The sequence below is a fragment of the Motacilla alba genome, chromosome 7, assembly GCF_015832195.1.
Source record: "Motacilla alba alba isolate MOTALB_02 chromosome 7, Motacilla_alba_V1.0_pri, whole genome shotgun sequence".
Taxonomy (NCBI): Eukaryota; Metazoa; Chordata; class Aves; order Passeriformes; family Motacillidae; genus Motacilla; species Motacilla alba.
Window position 1 is genome coordinate 20801947 of NC_052022.1, and position 21899 is coordinate 20823845.

General features: G+C 38.7%; 1 protein-coding gene across 6 annotated transcripts in view; it reads left to right on the top strand.

Moving 5' to 3' along the window:
• The window catches only part of MAP3K20 (mitogen-activated protein kinase kinase kinase 20), a 92533-nt gene that overhangs the window by 23620 nt on the left and 47014 nt on the right, over positions 1-21899 (top strand). For all 6 annotated transcript variants that reach the window (XM_038142861.1, XM_038142862.1, XM_038142858.1 and 3 more), the window contains exons 3-8: positions 6054-6141; positions 10307-10408; positions 11175-11240; positions 12179-12207; positions 12324-12461; positions 18349-18435. In XM_038142861.1, coding sequence (XP_037998789.1) covers positions 6054-6141; positions 10307-10408; positions 11175-11240; positions 12179-12207; positions 12324-12461; positions 18349-18435 — 510 coding nt within the window. The remainder of the gene's footprint in view (positions 1-6053; positions 6142-10306; positions 10409-11174; positions 11241-12178; positions 12208-12323; positions 12462-18348; positions 18436-21899) is intronic.

Sequence of the window (21899 nt, forward strand, 5' to 3'; positions counted from 1 at the left end):
TAAATGAATACTAGAAAAGAAGCCCAAGCTCATACAGCTTTGAGTGCCATACCAACCATAGTTTAAAAACTATGATTGCCTATGGGAAGAGATGGTAGCACATGTATACTGGGAGTGTGCCCATTGAAGCACTTGGTAACTGCTTATTTGCAGGTAAAAAATCTCATTGAGGATTCTTTGGCTTTGCCATGTCCGTGTGATTTTCCTCTTGCACTATTAGTATTAAAGACTGTTTAATAGGTTTAACAAAAATTCTCTGAACTGGACAATCAGTATCCTTTGCCTGTTATTTGGGCCCCCAAAGCACAGAATTGTTGTTTATATTTTTTTCTGTAGAAAACTATTGGAACAGACAAATGAGTAGGCAAAGTCCTAGATTTCTATTTTGTATCTGCATAATTTTCTTTTCTGTGTTCAAAACTATAATAATTACTTAATATCACTGCTATATAATGCTTGGTAATAATTCTATGTTTCTGAAATTCTCTAAGTATCCCTTTATTGCATATTGAGAAGATAATTTGTTAGCAATGACAGATGCTGACTGTGTTTTTATTTCATCTCTAAAATGATATTTTGGGCTTGTTCACCTAGAGAAACTGATGATATAAGAGGTATCATCCTTTATTAAACATCAGTAAATTCACAGGAAAGGATTCATGAGACACTGGAAATGGACATAGACTGGATATATTTCTGATCAGGAGTGTAGAAATAAAGGTGTGGGATTTATACGTGTTCGCGTTCTGTATCTTTTTTGTATGTGGTTTTCACTAACAGAAATTATTTTACTGAAGCATCAGCTGGCCTCTTCCAGCTGCCCTTGTATTAGACTGTAAAATCCCCTGAAAGCAGCTAAGTTGCAACTCTCCCAAGAACATGACAAAGGTCAAAGCCTTTAAAATGCTACAAGACTTAGGAAAAAACTATCTTTCCAAAGCTGCCTTAAGTGTGTCTAAATATCTCCTTAATAAATATGGCAATGGCAAACAGTCCTGTGGAAAATTAAATAGCCAAACTTTTGCGCAATGTTATAATATATATTATAAGGCAGTTAAGGAGTTGTATTAATCAGATTAAATAGCTGACCACGTACAACTCTGTAATTTTGCATGGAGTGAAGGTGCCACTTGCTTTGTGGTTCCTTGATTTACTAACAGGTGATGCAATGGTCTCACAAGGGACTGTAGCTATATCCTGTGTTATCCTAAACCAGTGTGCTCAGACCAGGGTGGAAAGATACTTTACTTTCCAGTCAGCTGTTCCAAAGGCACCTGGAAGAAGAGGTGGTTGAGCTGCTTTGGGCTCAGTTTGTCTGGACTCATGCAAAAAAAGCCTTTTGATACTGAAGAGCCCTGTGAACAGATGGCCTTTTACAGTTCCAGCTGTGCTGCTGAGCAGACTGCCCAAACCCTTGATCACTTCTCTTGACTACAAGTGTGAGCCTAACAAATTTCTAATATATTTCCAAGGAGAACCAGAGTAACTAAAATATGCTGAGTTGTTTGGTCTTTGCTAACTTTAACTGCCTTGGGATAGGGAGATCTAGCAAGAGCAGCTGCAGCTGCTATGAGTAGCTGGCAAGCAACAACACAGCTGTATGCAAAGTGCCTCTGTCCACATCCTTACTGTGCTTGCGGCTGCAATTAAAGATCTGACGATATGGCCTTGTCTGATTCCCAAGTAATGCCAGCTCAGCATCAGGTGGCCGCTGCCCACATCTGCAGTCAGCACCAACCTTGAAGACCTTATCAGGGCTGAACTGCACTTGCTGCACTGGTACAAGGCAGAGGAAAAACAAGTGAGGGCTTGGGTCATCCTGGTGAGCTCAGGCTTGTGCTGCTCATAACGAGACCACGCTGTCCAGGCAGCTTGCTTTGTCCCCTCATCTGCTGCTGGCTGTGGTTAGAATTTGTGTTTGTGATTTCTGTCCAGCTGCTGCTGAACACAGACAAGACCTGGAGGAGGAACCTTGTTGTTACGTGCTGAAACACCCGAAGATATGGTTATTCATGCATGGTTGTTTGTACTACAAGGTTAAGAGCAGTACTAGTGGGTCTACAAGCAGCCCTAGGGTGATGTCAGTCTTAGATGGTGTAACTGTAATTTTCACATGTGTCAGTAAGTAGAGATTAAACAGGCATAAAACCAAATTACCTGTTAAACACTGTGATCCATACCATGGTTCAGAGGACACAATTACACTGTTTGTACACTTAGGGATTACCTGAATTCCAAACTCTTACACTGTGATTGTTTTATGAATTGGCTTGATTTACAGTAAGCTAGTAAGTGAGAATTAAATGAAAAAGTTTTCAATGTAATTTGTTCTGACCTTGGATTTTGTGGTATTTGAATTATGTAAGCAGTGGATTAGGTTTGTTTAGAAATCTGAATCCCTTTGCCTTCAAGAATGGTGTGTAGTCTGTAATCCCTTCAGCAGGACTCAAGAGAAGGACATAATTTCATCCATACCTTTGATGTAAGTGCAGAATGAACAATTTTAGCATAGTTTGATGGGTAACAGGCTATTACTAAGTTTATCATGGTACTAAGCATAATATTCAACTCTTCTGCAGTTACCTTGTGTGTCTGTGTCTCTATGTTATGTCCAGGGAGTTTGTATTTATGTTTGGATGTCTTTCGTTCAGCTGAACTCCACTAGTTCTGCTTCAATCCAATCTTAAAAAAAATTCTGTCTTTCACACAAAAAACTAATGCAATGAAGTAGTTGAATATTTGTTGCTTGCCTTCACTGTTTAGGAAGGGGTGTTCATTTAGCTTGCATAAGATAGATAGCAGCTTTACTGAGGGAAGAGTGTCATGCCCAAGCCAGCGAGGGCTGACTTCTTCAACAGCCTGTAGACAGGTAGGTGCATGACAGGATTTTCTTCCAAGCATTTAGGAATTTTGGATTAAAGAACAGTTTTGATGCTTAAAGGTGAATCTAAATATTCTTGTTAGTGTCTAAGAGACCTTTGAAATACCAGTTTTTAAGCACCGCTTTGTAATTTGCTATCTGAAAGTAATTTTCATTGAAATATGGAACCTTCTTGTCAAAGATATTACAAAAGCATCAAAGATATGGACTGGCTTGCATGTGGTTCTCACTGTAAGGAATAAGAGCCTTTAAATTGGCTAATACGGTTCACAGCTGATCACAGCAACAAAAGAGAACAAAACATGAAAGGAATAGTCTAGAATCACTAGTCCTAACAACAGCATAGTGATTAAAAGTATTTAGAGAGGATTTCTTTGGGATGTAATGGTCCTTAGGAAAAGTTGGAAATTTTTTTACCCCACAATTCTTCATTGTCATATCTGTGGGCAGTTAGAAGGTGCTTCTCTGTATTTCTTAGATGGAAGCTTGCTTTGGTATCTGTTAAATCCCAGATTAGAGTATGAACATCAATGTGAAGGTGATAGTAGTAGCTGTGGTCAACACAGCATTTTTTTGTAGTTTTACAGTGTGATCTTTGTGTATATAACATAAAAAAGATAACCTTAAAAATATTTTTTTGCATTTCCAAGTGATAAAAGCACTGTGTGTCTGTGCCTGTGGCAGTGAAGAACTCATCTTCTTGGCCTGATACTCATATTTTGATTGCAGTCCCTGTCATAATAGCACTGAGTGATTGGTTGGTCTGGGGTTTGCTGCAGTGCAGCCCCTCCTGTGGTCTATTGACTCTGATGGACTTTTACTGGATCCAACAGCATGTTGTGCGAGGTGGAGAATAGTCACTGCGTTCTGCACATAGTTGTGGTGGGATAGGGAGCTATGGAACTTGGATTTGTTAATCATGGGGCATTTTTAATCATTCTCTGAAAAGATTCACCAAGTACTTGTTTTATAGCCAGGACTTAAATATATTATGCTATTGGAAAATTAAATGTGAGACCCATCAATTGAATTCTAATGACCTGTTGAAGTACTTGTGTTGTAAACACCACAGCAGGTGGCATGCTCATAGCTTTGAAGACATGGTGTGTTTTAAGTACTTCACAAGAAGAATGGTTTTATTCCATTCCTCCTACCAAGGAGTTAATGAAAAGGTGGTTTAATGAAAAGATAGTTTTTGTAACTGTCTAAATATCAGAACGTTCAGATAGGCAGTCAAGGAGAGTGAGGTCTCCTGGTAATCTGGCAGTAATGCTGGTAGGAATTAGAGAATTGAATGCCCAATTGAATATTTCCTAAGGAATATACAAACGTAATACAAAAGTTTCTGAGATGGAGATTTGAATGACTCAGTGGTCACCTGCATCCTCCCGCCTAGGGAAGGAGGTTGGAGGTACAACTCATGCCTCTGCTGCTGCAAGAGTTCCTTGTCTTGGGAGGATGGTGGGGCTGCAGTTGTAGGGCAGAGCTCCTTCTGCTGGCAGATCCTTGACTGGCTGAGTCTTGAGCGTTGCTGTTTACCTGCAGGCCAATCTTTTCACATTTGCTTAGATAGCTGCCCTTTAAATTATTGGGTGGCCTTTTAGATTCACTGAAGACAGGAAGGCTATAGCAGTTTTTATGCAGAAACCCATAGTACATCAGCTACTGCTATTCTAATAAATTTAGAGCTATAGCAAACCAGTATTATTTGGCCTATGTTTTATAGGTGGCACCATGATACATGTGCTTATGTGCATAATTACAGATAAAGGCATTAGATGATTCAATTTTTTTGCTCTTGTTGTTGCTTAAAGACTTTTTTGAGTAACTTCAACACAGTTTTGAAGACCTTTAGCTAATGCTCAGACATTTACACATATGCAATTAAATCTTAACAATAGCTTTGAACTTAACTTGGGTTACACTAAATCTTCATGCTGCTTAGCCTGCTCAGCAAGAAAAACAATTTTACCATCAAGTGTGTAATCTTTTTTCACAATGCCAGTAAATTAACTTTTAAAATATATGCTGTTTTCAGCAAATCATACTGCAGATTGACTTACCTACAAGTCCACAAAATAAATTAATTGGCAGTTATCTGAGATCATGCGTGAAGACTCACCTGTGGGCAAACAGCAACACTCTCACTGCAAGTCAAGGGATCTGTGAAGGGTTCTGTCAGATACTTTTGATAAGTTCTGAGGAGTTAATTGTGATCTTGTTTTGGTTAGATGCTCTTGCCTGGTACAGAGTTAACATAATCTCGAAGTCTTAAAGCATTACTGTGAAGAAAAATATAAAGTGGTACATATCTGTATTTACATAATATATATATTTGTATTAAAACATATGTCTAAATTCTGTTAAATATTTGTGCTGATATGCTGAAGAAGTGAAACTGTTGAGACACCTTCCTGGAAATACCTGACTTTTTTTCTCAAAAACTACAGGGCTTATATGTGTTAATTTCTGTGGATACAGTCTCATTCTCTTGCAGTCTCTTGCTCAAACCCAGCAGCATTGTTGAAGTGGAATTTGAAGGTTTTGTACATTAATCCAGAATTGCCAAACATCTGTAGTCTGCTTTGAGGAGCAGTTTCAACTGCATTGCTGGGTGTTTGGCAATATCAAGCACGCTTGCTCTGTGTGTTTAATCAGACTCCACAGCGCATGCCTGGAAATTCCACATTTCCAGTAAACATTGGATGGAGCTCTGTGTGCATGGAATGCTGTAACAGCCTGGAGTGCTGGACTTGCTGAACCCATGGTACTTTGTGCATAAACACAAATTCTGGATTTGACTGCTGCTGCTTTGCCAAAAATCCCAGATCTTTCTTGGAACAAAGTTTTCCAAGATCTTCAATTTTTCCAAAGACTTAACTTTCTACATGAGTGCCTTGGCCATTAAAGAATAGTCTCAAATTTATTTTTCCCACCCCTCCAAACATACAAAGCATTCATCTGCCAAACTCTCCCACTAGGTTTTCAAATGCCAAGCATTTGTGAACAGTCTTTCCTAGATATGTGTGTGCTTGTGTGTGTGTGTGTATATATATATATATATATATATATATATCTGGTGTATGTGTTTGTACCCAGTGGGGTATGAAATAAGCTGTTATAGTAAATGACCCATTCTGAATTGTCTAACTTGTTTGTTTGTTTTCAACAGGCAGAAATACTCAGTGTGCTCAGTCACAAAAACATCATTCAGTTCTATGGAGCTGTCATTGAACCTCCAAATTATGGCATAGTTACCGGTAAGGATTTTTTGTCTGACCTTTTTCTCCAGGCTGTAAAGCTACAATGTTACAAGGTTATCTCCAATGTTACCCAATTGCTGTGTTTTGCTAATTGTTCTGGTCTTCTTTAAATGTTAAGAGTGCTTGCCACTGCCTGCCTCAATGCAACTGGGAGTGCTGGAGGTGGGAACCAGGCAGGGAGCATAGCTGAGGCAGCGTGACGCGGGAGAGGCCTAGGGTGTTCTTAGTGCACAAATGCAGGACTTCTTTTAACAGGACCTTTCACTGTGTTCTTTTACCCTGTTTGGAGAATTGCTTTCCCATTCTAACTGGCGTGTCACGAAAGTAGAGGTTTTCATACGAAGTTCTGGCTGGTTCTGTGAGGAAGGTGGGCTGGGTGTCTGCTCCAGAGCAAAGCTGCCCCATGAATTCTGCCTGCACTAAAAGTAGGGGAATTTGCACTGTGAGGTTCACAGTGGGAAGAGTTTGAAATAGAGTCAAAGGTTAATAAGGCATTGTAAGACAATTGCCTTTATACATTGGAAACTAGGTTTTGTTTGTTTTGATATTCCTAGAATTATGCGGAAGTTGCTTTTTGTGGTATTGTTGGGGTATTTTGTTGGTGTTTTTTTTTTTCCGGTCACCGTTTTAAGCTTCCTGCTCTTATCTTGGGAGATGGTCCAGATACAGAATTTTCTCCCTTTCCTGTGTGGGACAAACTGTGTAAGATAGGAGTAGAAAGTAAACCCAAAGCAATTTCCTAACTGCTCAAACAAATGTTTGGAGAGATAAAACCCATGAAAATATAGATTAGGAGGCATGTTTTGGCACATCTGTAACTTTCAAAGCTCAATGTGAAGAGTAGTCTTTTGCATGTGGCACAGTCTAACACCAGTTTGAGTTACTGCTGGTCAGGTTTCTGTTGGTTGGTGGTCAGAACTTGTGAAAATTCAGTTATTTCTACCTTCCTGTTAGACTTCTGCTTATCACAGCAGATGGCAGTGTAATCCGAAATGCAGCACATTTCAGGGTGTGGGGAGCTTTGCTTACTCCAGGAGTATCAGCCTCCTGGAGGTCATGGTATGGCAGACAGCATTCCAGAGGTGCATGCGGTGACCACAGTCTGCACCACTCAGAAATGCACTGATGATGGCATATAGACAGGAACTTTAATTCCTTCTGGAAGCAATAAAATTAATAGAAAGCTGATAAATCAAGTAATGTAATTTTACTATCCTTTTTAATATGAGTGTAAACCGGCAAGCAGAGTAGCAAAGGAGAGGTGTAATCAATGACCTGGGATGATATCTAGATCAGAAGACCTCAGCTTGATCTCACAAAAGGTCAGTGTTTGGAGGACATATGACCTGCTTACTAGTCACAGGACAGACAGCAACTAAAGTAATTCACTGTGCTGTTGAGAATGGGAACTCTTTAATTGCCTGTGAGAAAGAGACTACGGTGTGTGGTTCAACAGCTTTGTTCCACAGGGAGCTCTGATCACACCTGGTTAAAGAAGAAAGAGGTTTGGGGATTTTTTAGCAAACTGTTGATTCTCCTTGCAACTTCTAAGGAGACTGGAGTGCTGTGGATTGGAATGGAGCTAAGGCTCCATTTCCCCACACCATTTTCAAGTGACAGAATGGTTACTGATAAAAGAAATGTTGATTACGCTTCAAATGTCTTTTAGAGGGATTTTCACTTTGTGATCTTCTGGACGGCCTTCAGTGTTGCAGACAATCCTGTGTTTAGTTAGAGATTCGTTTCTTGAGAGAGAAAATCCCAAATAAGAAGAAATCTTGAGAAATTGATGTTTCTCGAGAGTGATGGAGATGAGAGCATTCAGCCAAGTACTGGCATGTACTGAGTATTAGCTGCATGTAGTGTCTCATGTAGGACTGTTAAAGAGGTCTCTGAGAAGGCCTACAGCTGGAGTTAAAAAAAGTTTTCCTCCTAGGATGTATGTCAGTGTTCCAGCTCATCCTGCTGCCTGGTGAGCTGCTGTCATGAATCCCATCATTCTAGATGTTACTGGCTATGTCTGTCAGCAGCAGTCTCAATATGTAGCTTTCAGATATGGCTTTTGGCCACAGCTGCCTCGTCCCAAAAGGTTCTCAGAGCTTGTGCCCCCAATGCACAGAACCTTATGTATGCCACAGCCTCACAGGGTGGGTCCAGTAAGGCAATCAGAGCTTTTCTTTCTAAAGAAAATATTTCATTTCCAGTATTTGCAAAGCACTGTCCTTGCAATATGCTTTCCAAATCCACAAGCTCCTAGTAAATATCTGTGGCACAATAAGTATATGGAAGAAATACTAACAGTGGGGCTTTGTTGATTGAAGCTTACCTGCCTCTGTTCACACAAAGTGGCAAAGGGCAGAAGGAGCTGAGTCGTCCCCTAATCCTGATGGATCGAATTATGCATTGTAAAGGCATGCAAAGCATGCAGCCAACCTGTTCCTGAAGAATCCATTTATAAGACAGATGATGACATCATGGGTAAAAAAAGCTTCTGTTTTAATTGTGGAAATGTGCAGGTCAGCAGCTCACTCCTCTCTCGGCGGCATCAGAAGCAACACGTCTGTCCTTTCAGTGGGAGGTTTTACAGCAGTGATCCAAAGCTAACTTGCCACTTGAGTGTTTACTTTCAAAGGACTTGCTATTTTCTCCCTCTTTCATTTAGCACTGGAGTCTTCCCATCTGACCTGCCATATTCTAGGCTGCAGATTCAGTTTGGTCTCAGTTTCCTTCCCCACGCAGTTATCTCCCAGTGTTTTTGATCTCTTTGTTTAGGAACAATAGAAGTTTTTGTATGCATTTACACTATCATGTATCAATCATTGATTAATATTATTATTAGCAAAATTCAGATACATTTGATATAGTCTTAAAGGCAATGATTGTATGGCTGCTTTGAAATAATATGAAGATTTTGAGAGTCTTCTAGATAGGTTCTAAATTCTGCCTGAGAAGCACATTGAATGGCCTTGGGAGAGAGGGACAAAAGGCTTAAGTTCCTCCTTGTATCCCTCTGCGCTGGGTGGCATCTGCCTGCCCTGTCATTGCAAACAGATAAAAGAAAATGTATCAGCTGTGTCATCTTATGAACCTCCTGTTGTGTTTTTGGTGAAACATGAATGAATTCTAAATAAGATAAAACTTATTTCTGTTAATATTTCATATTAATAAATACTGAGCAGAAGAGCTACAGGCTTTAAACTGCTGTAGGTGACCTGCAGCACAAGAAAATCTGTCCTGCTTATCTCAGGGTTAGACTTCTGGTTTCATCCTCCTGTTTTTTCATGAACAAGTTATTTGATCTGCTGTTCTGTTTCTCCATGGGGAAATAGGAAACTTTTTACTTGCAAACTCTTTCTTTGTAACAAAAAATTATATATTTAGCATGTGGCTTTACTTAAAAAAAAATAAAATTAAAAATTATGTTTTGGTATGGGGCACAATTTATACACAGTACTGCTTACCAGTGGGGAGTATCCTCTGATTTTGGAAACAGTAAGATGAATCTGATACCACCAAATGAATCTGTTAATTGTTCTTCTGATCAAATGTGGTTCACTGTTTAAAAAAGTAAGAATTTTAGGTTATATGAAAGTGGTACTGTAGAGATTTGAGTTGTCTCCAGTTTCACACCTAAATATGTGCAGGGCTAACTAGCTTGTTATTCCTGCTTTAAGCCCCACAACTCTGACAGACTGGATTCCATCTGCCGCAGTTCCAAACACCAGTGGGCCCCAAATGCCCTTGTTTGTACCCCAGAATCCTGCTGTGGGATTCTGTAGGTATAGTTATGGGAAATTAAGAGAAATATCTGCTTGTCCTGAACAAGGAGTTTGCACAACCTTTTACTCTGGAATTTGAACTGTTTTGCCTGATCTTTCTTGATGCCGGACCTTTCTAATGCTTTTTCATTTTAATGCCTGTTTTTCTATATGATTACACTTTTTTGTTTGTTTTTTCATTTTTTGTTAGTAGTAGCTTATGTCTGCATTGGGATAATCAGATAAACTATCTTACTGTACTGGTAATAATATTAGGCTGTTGAAGCCAAATTCTTTGTCATTAAGCCAGAAGACTCTTTTCTGGAGCTGGCAGAGTTTCTATTATGTCTTTCAAGTTAGGTGCAGTGTTTTTAAATGTCTTATTTGTTGCCTTTTTTTAACAGAGTATGCTTCTGCTGGCTCACTGTTTGATTACATTAATAGTAACAAAAGTGAAGAGATGGATATGGATCATATCATGACCTGGGCCACTGACATAGCTAAAGGTAAGCAAGAAGAGTGGCATGTACTGCCCTACACAGCCAGCAAATGTACAGCTTCCTTAGTCAGGAAAGCTTTCCTAGTCTTCCTTATTGAGATGGTAAAAAAAAAAACAATCAAACATATATAAATAAAAAAGGCAAAACCTCTACACTGTTCTTTTTAATATGTTCCTTGTTTATTATGAATCCAAAAATATTCTGGAGTAAAAATGGCTTCTGTGAGCCAGTTCCGGTGTGCCCCTAAGTCCCAAGAGGATAATTTGCTGATGTAGTGTAATTATGATGTAAAGTGCATAATTGTCCTTACATTTGATTTGATTTGGGGCATTTAAAGAAGCTAAGGACTTATTCTCAACAAACATACTGAAACTCTTCATATAATAATGTAGAATAAGCTGTTCCATCCTTTGTGTTCTCTGTGACTGACCACACAAGAATTAGTGTAAACTAATGAAAAAAAAGTAAATTCATATCTGGCTAATTGTGTAGACACCTCCTTAACTATATAGTTAGAGAAAATAACTACATATTATGTCAAAAACCATTAGCATATCCAAATAGACGCTCTGAGAGATAAGTGAGCTTTGGTTAGTGCTTTTTACCCAAAGTAGATTATGGGAAGCTTTGGTTCTCCTTCAGCACGTCAGTATGGCACACAGGTATGGCAACTTGTAATGAGTACAGCTAGTGGGAACCAGGAACCATGACTGCAGAAACGTGATGGCCCTGCTCAGCCTGTCTAACTAGATTGTTCCTTTGTTTTGTGTAGGAATGCACTATTTACACATGGAGGCTCCAGTCAAAGTTATCCACAGGGACCTGAAGTCCAGGAATGGTAAAGTAGCAAAAGTCTGAAATACTCTGCATTTACTGTTACCCATTAATGTGGCATTTAAATCTGTGCCTGAGTTTTGTGAACAAGCAGAATGCCAACTAATGCCTTGGTTGTCATCAAAACTGCACTTGTTGAGGCACAGAAAAGCTTGTTCCCTCCTCCCCATCCTGAACCTATCTGAAGTTCATTACAGACCTGGCATCATCTAGAGCACTGTGGAGGGCTCTTTCAGCTTGTGTCTTGCTGGCCATGATTGGCCAAGAAAGCTGATAAAGCTTTCAGATACTGCCTGGGCACTCCTTACTTCTTTTTTCTATTTGGAAAAGTTGAGTACCAGGAAAGGCTGGCAGACACCAGACACAATAGACTGGATAAGGCCTATTATTTCTTATCAGAAAATCTTGTCTTTATTGTGGCTTTTTTTGAGGTTTGACAGGCTTTTGAGTCATACGCATTCAGTGTGGAGTCTGTACTTAGCAGTCGACAGTAGTTTCTGAAATTTGCTGAACATTGCCTTTTAGATGAAACTTCTACTACTAGTGGTGGGATAGGAGAGGCATAGATTTTAGTAATGCACAGATTTCAATAATGCATAAAAGACAAGAAACATGTAGGTCTCACCTCGGTTGTAGGTTTTCTCCTTTTGTTGATGACTCTTCTGGGGAACTTCTTGTTAAACCTAACTGTACTGGGGAGAATAATGTTCATCTGTATTTCTGTCTTTTAACTCATTAAGGCATGAAAGGTTTGTTCAGAGGCTTGCAGGTATTCAGCAGATGTTCTGTCAGCCTCTCAATGAAACCAGGACAGGTATGCACATTCAGATGCTGGCTCACCTTAGGGTCATTTGTCTTATTGAAAAATGAAGTATTTTACTGTAAAAATGTGTTGGGCTTGCTTTTTGCATTCTTGTAACCTTTTGTTTTTTTCATTTTCAGTTGTTATAGCTGCTGATGGTGTGTTAAAGGTATGAGCACTTTAATTATTTATAGAGAGATGCTGCTGCTTGACTGGATATTTCCATGTCTGATGAATGAGGTCAAATTCATAATACCAGTTTAATATTTTATTTATTTTTGCCAGATCTGTGATTTTGGTGCCTCAAGATTCCACTCCCATACGACACACATGTCATTAGTGGGCACTTTCCCATGGATGGCCCCAGAAGTTATTCAGAGTCTTCCAGTGTCTGAAACATGTGACACGTACTCGTACGGAGTGGTGAGTGCCTCATCTCACTGTGCGTTGTGGCAGTTTGTCAGTGTGGCAGAATTCACTTACTGCAACTACAGCAATTCTAAATGAGAACAACAAGAAATACCACAGTTCCTTCTGTGACTGACCCATAATTTATAATTATACGGTTGAAAATTATAGGAAGAACATCGTATCTTGCATGTTTCGTAGCATCTAATTAGATTAGCAGCATGCCAGTATAGGAAGTGCCACAATTATTCAGCATATGTCCAAAGGCTTTCAGGAGCTACTGAAAGCATGATGAATCTCTGCTTGTGGGAGTTTTTTTGTGGAGCCAAAGAGAAAAAGCTTGTCTTGTAATAGGGTGGTAACATTAGCATTTCACTTTCCCCAAAATAGAGTGTCACTGATCTTTATTAAAAAGCTTTATGCTCAATTGTTTAAAAGACACTGCTATCACTACCTGTGAGAATAGACTCCATCTGAAAATATAGAAGCCCAGCACTGCTTTGCTGAAGGGTAAGGAATCAGTTATAGTTCATAAGAATGTCAGGTTTTCAGATTCAGTAATGTGAAATACTTTACTCTGTCCACAGTTAAACTCTAATTTAGTTTTGTTCTGCAATACAGAGTAGGCTAGAAATAGTCCTACTGGTCACATCAGTTGTGTGCCTAACCCCATAGCCTTTCTCTGGCAGAGGACAGTAAAGTATTTGGAGGGAAAGGAAGGGAAGTGAGGCTGTAGTTTCTGTGCATATTGGTGCATTAACCATTTTTCTGTTTGGATTCAATAGTGGGTGGCAGAATGAGAAATTCTTCACTACCTGCCAAATATTATCTTTTTCTCTTGGAGGAATGGGAAGAGATGGATGTGAGGGAGGCACTGTGTAAAGCTAGCATCTATGGCTGTACGTAGCTAAGCTGATGTCTTAGTGGAGGGTGACTTAAACTTTTTGCCAAATGGTTGTTTACAGTGAGAAAAACTTTTGAGACTTGAGTGACATCACTTATCAGTGAAAGTCTGAAAGTTTGCAAGGAGCCTATATTATCAGATTCAAAATCCTTGCTTGCTTTACTGAACTAGGTCACAAAGAGTAAGAGAACATAAGCTAACAAATATAAATATTAATGTAAACTGTTACTGGAGGCAATCACATGTTGTCCACTGAAGGGAAACATTCCAGTTTCAAAACAGAACAATAATGTTAGAGGAAAAATTCCAAACATTGTATTATAGTTCAAACTTCTCACATAGTCATCCTAGTTTGAATTGACTTTAGGTAATGTTTTCAAAGTGGGAGAAGGTAAGAAATTGTTTAGTATCTTATCATGTCAAGTATTAACAGTGCCTTGGGTACAGTATGTTGTGAAAAGTTTATTTTACGTTATTGGAAAAGTCAGGTTCCTTTGACAGTTCTGTGCTTAAGAAAGGTAAAACTGAGCTATCCTCCTTATAAAACCAGTTCAGTGTTACCAGAGTATTTTAACATTGTTATGGTTGTGTAGCATTACTTTAGAATGTCTAGTAATGACCCACAATTTTAAATATATTATTTTTAAATTAATGTGATCTTCTGTGGGTAGAAGCTTATGAATTCATAAGCACTTAGGAGTAATTATTCTTTTTATAACTCTAGTCTTGGAACACCGTCATTTTCAGAGGAGATAGATGGGTAGAAATGAAGAATGGCAGTGGCCCAAGTTCTCTGTTTCTGAAGTAACTGATATTAGGGGGTTATACCAGCAAGAATTGGCCTGAATATAACATTGAAAGTTGGAATCTCCCTATAAGTGATATAACTACCACAGAAGTAGCTAGGGGTCTGAAAAAAGAAATCTGAGAAAGGGTATTTTTGTCTCTTTAAGTTATTATCATCTATAAAAACAAAATGTAAATAATCCCTTTTTGAAGTGTAACACTTGCCAGCAGCTTTTGTGCTAGAGAGACGAATCTGCTTTACTTCAGTTAAAGTCCTCTTAACAAAGAACAGAATCCTTTCAAATGTAAACTAGTAAGATGCTAGGAATAGATATTTCATTTGCAATATTTGTCACCTTTCCCATGGTTTTCTTTAATTTCCTTTCTTCTATTTTTTTATCTGACAGTCTTTTCTTTCTACAACCCATCTGTGATTTTAAATATTCTGCTTAAACTGTGCAAGAGCTTTTTTCCATGAAGTGTTGAAGTCTTTCTGCAGCCTCATAGGTCTGGGCTGCTTCTCAGCTGAAATGAATTTTCCTTTTTGTGAACAGTTGTATGCATGTTTATAGCTAATGTTTAGATTAGCTTGTCCTGCCCTTCATGGATGGTTAAACAGGCCTATGTATTCTCTGAGATACATAGTCAATAATTTATAATACTGTCATGAAATGCTAAAGGTAAATTTTCAAGGAGAATTTATTACCACACAAAGACAGATCTTACTGTTTCCTTCAGCCATGCTGTAGTTCTCCTTTCTGATCCATTTCCAAGTCTGTACTCTAAGCAACTAAAACCAAGTGTTACAAGTGATCAACCCTGAAACTGACTTGCACGTCATTGTGTGTTGCTCAAAAATTACTCCTTGCCATCTCTGTCATTCCTTGCTATCTCTGCCAAAGAGGAAAGTGTATGTGGAATGACAGTGTCACTCTAAAAGCTGTTCAAAATCATGAAGACATATGCTCAGAATATATTATCCCGGCAGAACTGTTTGTAGTGCACCACAGTGTGTTTGTGTATCAGTATAAATGTATTTATACGCAGAAAGCTTATCCGATTTAGTTGAATTATTTTATCACTTACAAGAACAAATCAGTAAAACCATTAATTGGCTATTGGTGGCCTAGAGACTGCCATTAAATGTAGCAGCTGTTCAAACACTGCTTTAGTTATGAGAACATATGTTATTTATAGAGGGAATGTTGGCCAGCTCCAGGGGTTATCCCTTACTCTTTTTGAAAAGAATGATGGATCTTTTAACTGCAGTTGGATCAATGCAGAGAAGACAGACCTAATTTTCATGCCTAAGGGCAGTACCTCTGTGAGTGCAATGCTAATGCTCATGCTGTACCTCTGCTAACTGCGGCTCCTGACCATTGTCTGTGAACAGTTTCCTACCAGACAAAGCATATTTTTTTTTCAGCAAAGGTGTTCAGAGTGTTTTCCTCAGATTACTTACTTAGGTGTTCCCCTATCCAAATGGCACTTTGAATCTTTGTTGGCTTTGCACCGGTGTGGGGACAGGGAATGGGATAGAGGTGTTGTGGGTTTAGTTTTTCCTTTGGGTTGTTGTCACAGAATTGAGAGGATAGGAATTGAAATGCACAGCTGAACTGACAGAAGTAAATATGAGCCTTTTCTGAAGACCACTATTTCTTATTGCCAGGTTTGTGTATAGGTTTGTGTATACATTTGTCTCTCCTTTCTCTTCCTCTGTATGCAAAGATGAGTCCAGCATCTTCAGAGGCTGCAACTTACTGCACTATATTAAATGGCCTTGCTTTGTTTTTTATCATTGTTTCTAGCTTGGCTGTTTTCTCTGTGAGCACCTGCTGTCCATCATCACAGAGACGTGATCTGATTGGGAAAGCAGGTGATCCTCACTATCACAGGTGGGAGGGGAAGTGAACCACATCAGTCTCAATTAGATTATACACCAGAAAGGAAAGATAAAATAATTTCCATATGAAGTGAGCTGGGGAGCCAGTTCTGAAAATGAACAGAGTGTACCTCACAGTGAAGAGGCTGGGGTAAGTTAGGCTGAGGTCCTTGTCTGCTGCTGAATCACCCTGGGGAGAGGAAGAGGCAAATGAGAATGCAGATGGTACCCATTTGCTGCTTTTTAAAAGACTGCTGATGCAGTCATTCACCTTAGCTGATGATTCGGGATAGCTAGTCCATGAGAAGGGGTTGAAACTCACATAAAACTGAACATAGAGACATGTCACCATTGTAAGGAAAGGCTTTCTCTGTACATTTGGCCTAAATATGAAAATTGCATTGTTGTTAAAATATTTTCTAAACCTGTGTGAGTAAATGCAAGGGTTTCCAACATCCCACTTTCGTATATTTTACTTTCATTTATTAGTAAAATGAAGGCATCAAGAAAAATCCTTCATATTGTGTCAAATTGCTGGTTTTCTCTTCAACTATGCGCAGTCTTGGACGAGTTTTTAGCTAGCACTGTTGGTTTAGGGAGGCAGTGATCTGTTCGGGCAGTGGAAATAAACACTAAAGGTGTCATGATAAAGGAATTCGGTGCAAAATGTTCTGCACAACCATATGTGCATGAATGAAACAACACAGCTCTTAAAATTTACAGTCTCCTGAAAGAAAGATAGCACAGCAGTCGTTTTCCAGCTCAAGGCTCTTGAAGACATTTAACATGTATTTCATTATGTTCTTTGCTTGGAAGGTTATTTAGATACTGCTCTATCTGATGTGCAAACTTGAGTTTTTTCCTTTGTATTTTCATGGTACAGTCCCAACAGATGAGGTTGTTCTGCAAGGCTGCTCAACCACATGTTTAATTTGGTCCAGGAACCTTTGTTTTAAACTGACTTTTATACACTGCTTTTTTTGTCTGAAGTACATGGGACTGGTAATTTTTTTTTTCCTTCTCTCACAATTAAGTTTCCTTCTCTACCAGTAGAGAGGTGATAATTTGAGTTACAATTGAGGTGCCTTTTTTTCCTTCTGAAAGGATTGAACTGAGGCTAACAGGATAATTGAATAGGTCTGTGATAGTTCTCCCCATATATTTCTTATTTTCAGAAAAACTGTTCTTATTTTTCCAAGATACCCTTACCTTCACTAATTGGTCTTCTGGCTCAAGCAGAATTATTCAAATAGGTCTATTGTTGGAGTACCCTGTTCACTTGATTAAGGCCCAACTCTGCTTCAATGCATTTTTTTGCTTGACCTCCATCTGTCAATATTGTTCCGTTTGCTTTTTCATTATCTTCATAGCTGTCCCAAATCAATTCAAAATGATGCAGCTGGAATAAACCTGGGCACTAACCCAGTGAGGATACAGAGACTTGCATGAGGATCTTAATGCATTTTGGCAAATCCTGCATTGAAGATTCTTTGTTGTTGTTGTTATATTTGATATATGCGCAGAAGAAAAAGTTTGTAGATACTTGCAACAAGATGTGTTTATGAAAGTTTTGCTTTAAAAAAAAGACATATCCAAGTGGAGGTACAAAGTGCTATTAATTTGGTTGAATTCCAATATATTGTCCCAATGGCAGAAAAACAAGTTGGATTCATTGACTTGAAGCCTTTTTGATGATGCCAAACTCTTTTCTACAGAGCAGCTTAGATTCTTGGGTACTGTGCTACCAAAAGGCTAAAAGCATGCAAAACTAGTAGATCTTTCTCTATCAAAGGACTTTTCGTCTATAAAAACTCAAGGAGAAGAGAGTAATTTTTTATATGCTGTATATTGCTTAGTTTAATATGATCACATACTTGGAGATAAACAATTACAGTTTTGATTGCAAAATTGTATTTTTATAGGCATATCAAAAGAGCTAAATACCTTTTGGATCGTATTCACTGGTTGCAATCACATAGAAATAATTTTAAATGAAAACTGCAAAGCAAAGATATGTCTAGTTGGAGCTGAGAAGGAGAGGAAGAGCATTGTCTTCCCAAGTCCCAGTTGCCAAATGTGAACTTTATAGAGTACAAAGATAGTAAAAAAGCAACCCAGTTTTTCATCTTGGCTTTTCTGTAGAGGAAAAAGCAGAAACATTCAAATTAATTTTGTGAGAGGATCTTGCACACAAACACTGGTCCAAGTTCCTGCAAATGAAAACTGGTTGCCTGGTAATTGGATACAGAATAGTGCTGTATCAAGGTTTAATAATGTATTTAAAATACAAAGTACAGAAATAAAAATTCTTTTCTTTTTTTCTCTTCCAGGTTCTCTGGGAGATGCTAACAAGGGAGGTCCCCTTTAAAGGCTTGGAAGGATTACAAGTAGCTTGGCTTGTAGTGGAAAAAAACGAGGTAAGACTACGTTTCTACATTCAGGTACATAGATCAGAAAACAGTATTGGGGTTTTGCAAAAGACTTTTTCATCTTCTTCAAATTGAAAGTAAGTTCACGCGTATGGAAAGATTAGCAGTAGGAGCTAACACAAAGGGTCAAAGTGATGTTATTCCTCATGAATGGACCCTTTACATCTAATTGTTGCAGCTTCACGTCGTGATGCTGTAGATCAAAAATTGTACAAGTACTGTACTAGTTTCTCAGTCTCAATTGTAAAACCTAGGGGTTTGTTCTTAGTGATGAAAGAAGCCATTGCGTCCAAGGTAGGGGAACAGTTTAACTCCATCTCCTGCGTTTAGGACATCTTTTTACTGGCCGGGAGTTGATATATCTGTAAGAGACCTTCAGCTACTTCAACTTAACTCTCCCAGCAGGAGTCACTATAGTACAAGAAACTGCCGCTTAGATGAAAATTTCAAAAATAAAAGAAGAAAAAATAGTTTTAAAAAAAGAGAGAAATTACAGTTTTGCCACCTACGTTCAACACTACATTGAAGATGAGCTCCTCACTGGTATCGGCAAGGCTGTGGCATAGCTGCAAGCCTCCTCATGCAGAGTCTTTCCATTTCAAAAGCACTTCAGTGGTGTAAACACCGTTTGTACAGTGTCCCCAGCCTCGCTTTTCTTCTTCTCACAAATTGAGGCTTTCAGTTAGTTGGACATGTGAGCGTATATCTGAACACATAGTCCCTTGATATCAAAGACAGTAACTACATTTAAAAAACATTTAAAGTTGTGACTGTACCACACACAGACAAGCATGGAAATCCTCCACAAAGATGAAACCTCCTCTATCTAGACACAGCGGAAGCTTGGGAAACATTACAATGGCGAGGCACCGGCTGTACAATACAGATTTCTATTATTCTACATAAACTATTTCTCAAAATGCTTCAGAGTTAAACAGAGGAGTTAGGTTTCCTCCTCTTAGTTTAATGTTTTTTGTTGGTGTTTTTTTCCCTCTCTCTTTTTTTCTTCTTTTTGAGGACTGGATTAATTCCAGTGAGTGACACTGTGATATACCAATTAGTTGTAAATGCTACACTAACAGTGTGAAGATTGTGAAGGTGGTCTTCTACTGCATTTATCAGAGCAGGGGGCACAAAGACACTCTTTCTCCTAGTCCAGGAAAAGCCTCACACATCATTTTAAAGGAGGAACCATAAAGCCTTCCATCAGCAGTATTTGGCTCTTGTGCCTACCACATGCAGTTTTATGTAAGGGGTAAGAGTGGCATTGGGAATGTTGTAAAGAGATGCAGTCACATGCTGAAACGTGTCCGAGAGTACAACACACATTCTCTACAGTTTTCCAAAGCAAGGAATTGCGTAAAATACAGTATGAACAAAATGTAGATGTGACTTTTTACTAATGGCTGAAGAAACCTAAGGGGTAACATTCTCAGAGCCAGCTCCTTGTCTGCCAGGTACCACTAGCCTGTTGCTACCACTTTTCTTAGAGGGCTGTGAGGGAGCTTAGAGGGCATTGCATACTTTTCATTTTTTCTGGCCATGACATGGGTAACATGTCCAGCATAGGCCTTGAAAAGTCAGCTTGTGCTACTTTTCTTAGTTTTCTGTGTCCCAAAGCAAGTGTAAGGGTGGGTTAGGTTCTGCTCTCAGTTCAGTCTGTTTTTATCAGTGGGATTTCATGGTTCCAGTCCACAACAGGTTTGGATCACTGTTGAGCCACTACTCCATTTTTTGGATTGCAAGTATTTTGTTAAAATCAGTGAGGGATTGAGGCCAAAGCATAATTGCATAAGGTGAAAAACCCCTTTTTAAAGCCTGAGGCCAGCAAATGGAGTAGATTCTAATGTGTCTGTATGGATCTCCTCTGACATTATGCATAATTTCAGTGTTATTTTTATTCTGGTAGAAATTTTTTTAAGCCATTCTTTAAAGAAAAGCAAAGCATGAGAGTTCAGGTTATGCTAGACATGATCTCATAATAAATTGCCACTGAGAAGTGTGTTCTTTATTATAATATGACATTTGGATCCTGCTACCTCTATATTACATATTATATATATGTGACATTCTTCACAAGTGAGACAAGTGGTGATTGCTACTGATTGTCCACCTCATGGAACACTGAGGGTTACAGACAATACTGTAGCAAGACTAGCCAGTATATTTTTAGGCCAATGACTCAATTAGAGATCAGGCACCAGTGCAACTTATTTATGTATTGTACAAATTTCTGTGTATTTCTTCCACAGAAACCCTTGCACATTAAGTTATGACATTAATAATCAGACTTGTGCAGTGCCCTGTCTCTGTGTCTCATGTTTCCAGTTCTTACAGGGTTTAAATGCTTTTGAAGCAGAATTTAACTCTTACTTTTGGTTGCTGTGTCTTGTAAGGCTTTGCAGGTCACACTGCAGTAATGTAATGGTACAGAGTGACATAACTTCCTGTGCTTTGCTTCTGAAATGGCAATAGTAGGGCAGATGAAAGGGTGTTCCTGAGAGGATAGTCTGAACAGGAATGTAATACCTGGTTCTGGCCTCTTAGAGGACAAGAACCCTTTTTCCAGCTTTACTCCCTCTTACATTTGGACTCGCTCTCGCTGAGAAACTGGTTTTCTATCTAACTTTAAAAAATTATTTATATAATGTGAAACATCTGAAGTCAGTTAACAGCTCTAGTGAGAGCAGAGGGATCTTCAGTGTGTAATGTTGGAAGCATGTGCAGTCAGCTGGAGAGGCTTCAGTATCTGTGTATGTGTATGTGAGAAAGGATTTGCTTTTAGGCTTTCCAGTCTGGAGGCAGACTGTTAATGTAAAAATCTTCTAATTTAAAACTCTCAGCAAATGAAACCAAACTAGCTGCAAACTAATTCTCTGTAGTCAGTGGTCCTGGCTATAACCAGCAACTCCTTGTCTTCAGTCATTAGGAAATATTTATGAGTTCACTGTGCTCTGTGAGTGCTTTCTGAGATCTGCATGTCCTCATTAATCCTTCTGACCACAGGCTCATGAAACGTCTCTTGTGTCATGTAGAGCTTCACTTAACTCTTTTTAACTCACTTAATGTAATCTATATTTCAGCTATTTGTGTGTCAAAAGTGATTATAGTATTGTACAGCTAGATCATTTATGTGGGAGAAAGGAATTAAGGCAGGCTGTATGTTATGCCTATCTGACAAGCAACTTAAAATACTATGCAGTAACCTCCACAAACGATCGTGTTTTAGTATTAAAAGCAGTTTGTCTTGGTTTTGCTTCTTCTTTCTGAGCTTTCTTAAGGAACCCCATTTGTGCATTTGATACGTTACTTTCTTATAGGTCTACTAAAAATTATTTCTGCTTCTTGCTAGTGTTAGTAATTTTGATTTTTCTTTCTAATGTATCTCCACATTTTTAATATTATGTTTAAAAGAGAGAGTGATATTGTGTTTAAAAGAGAGAGTGTGCTTT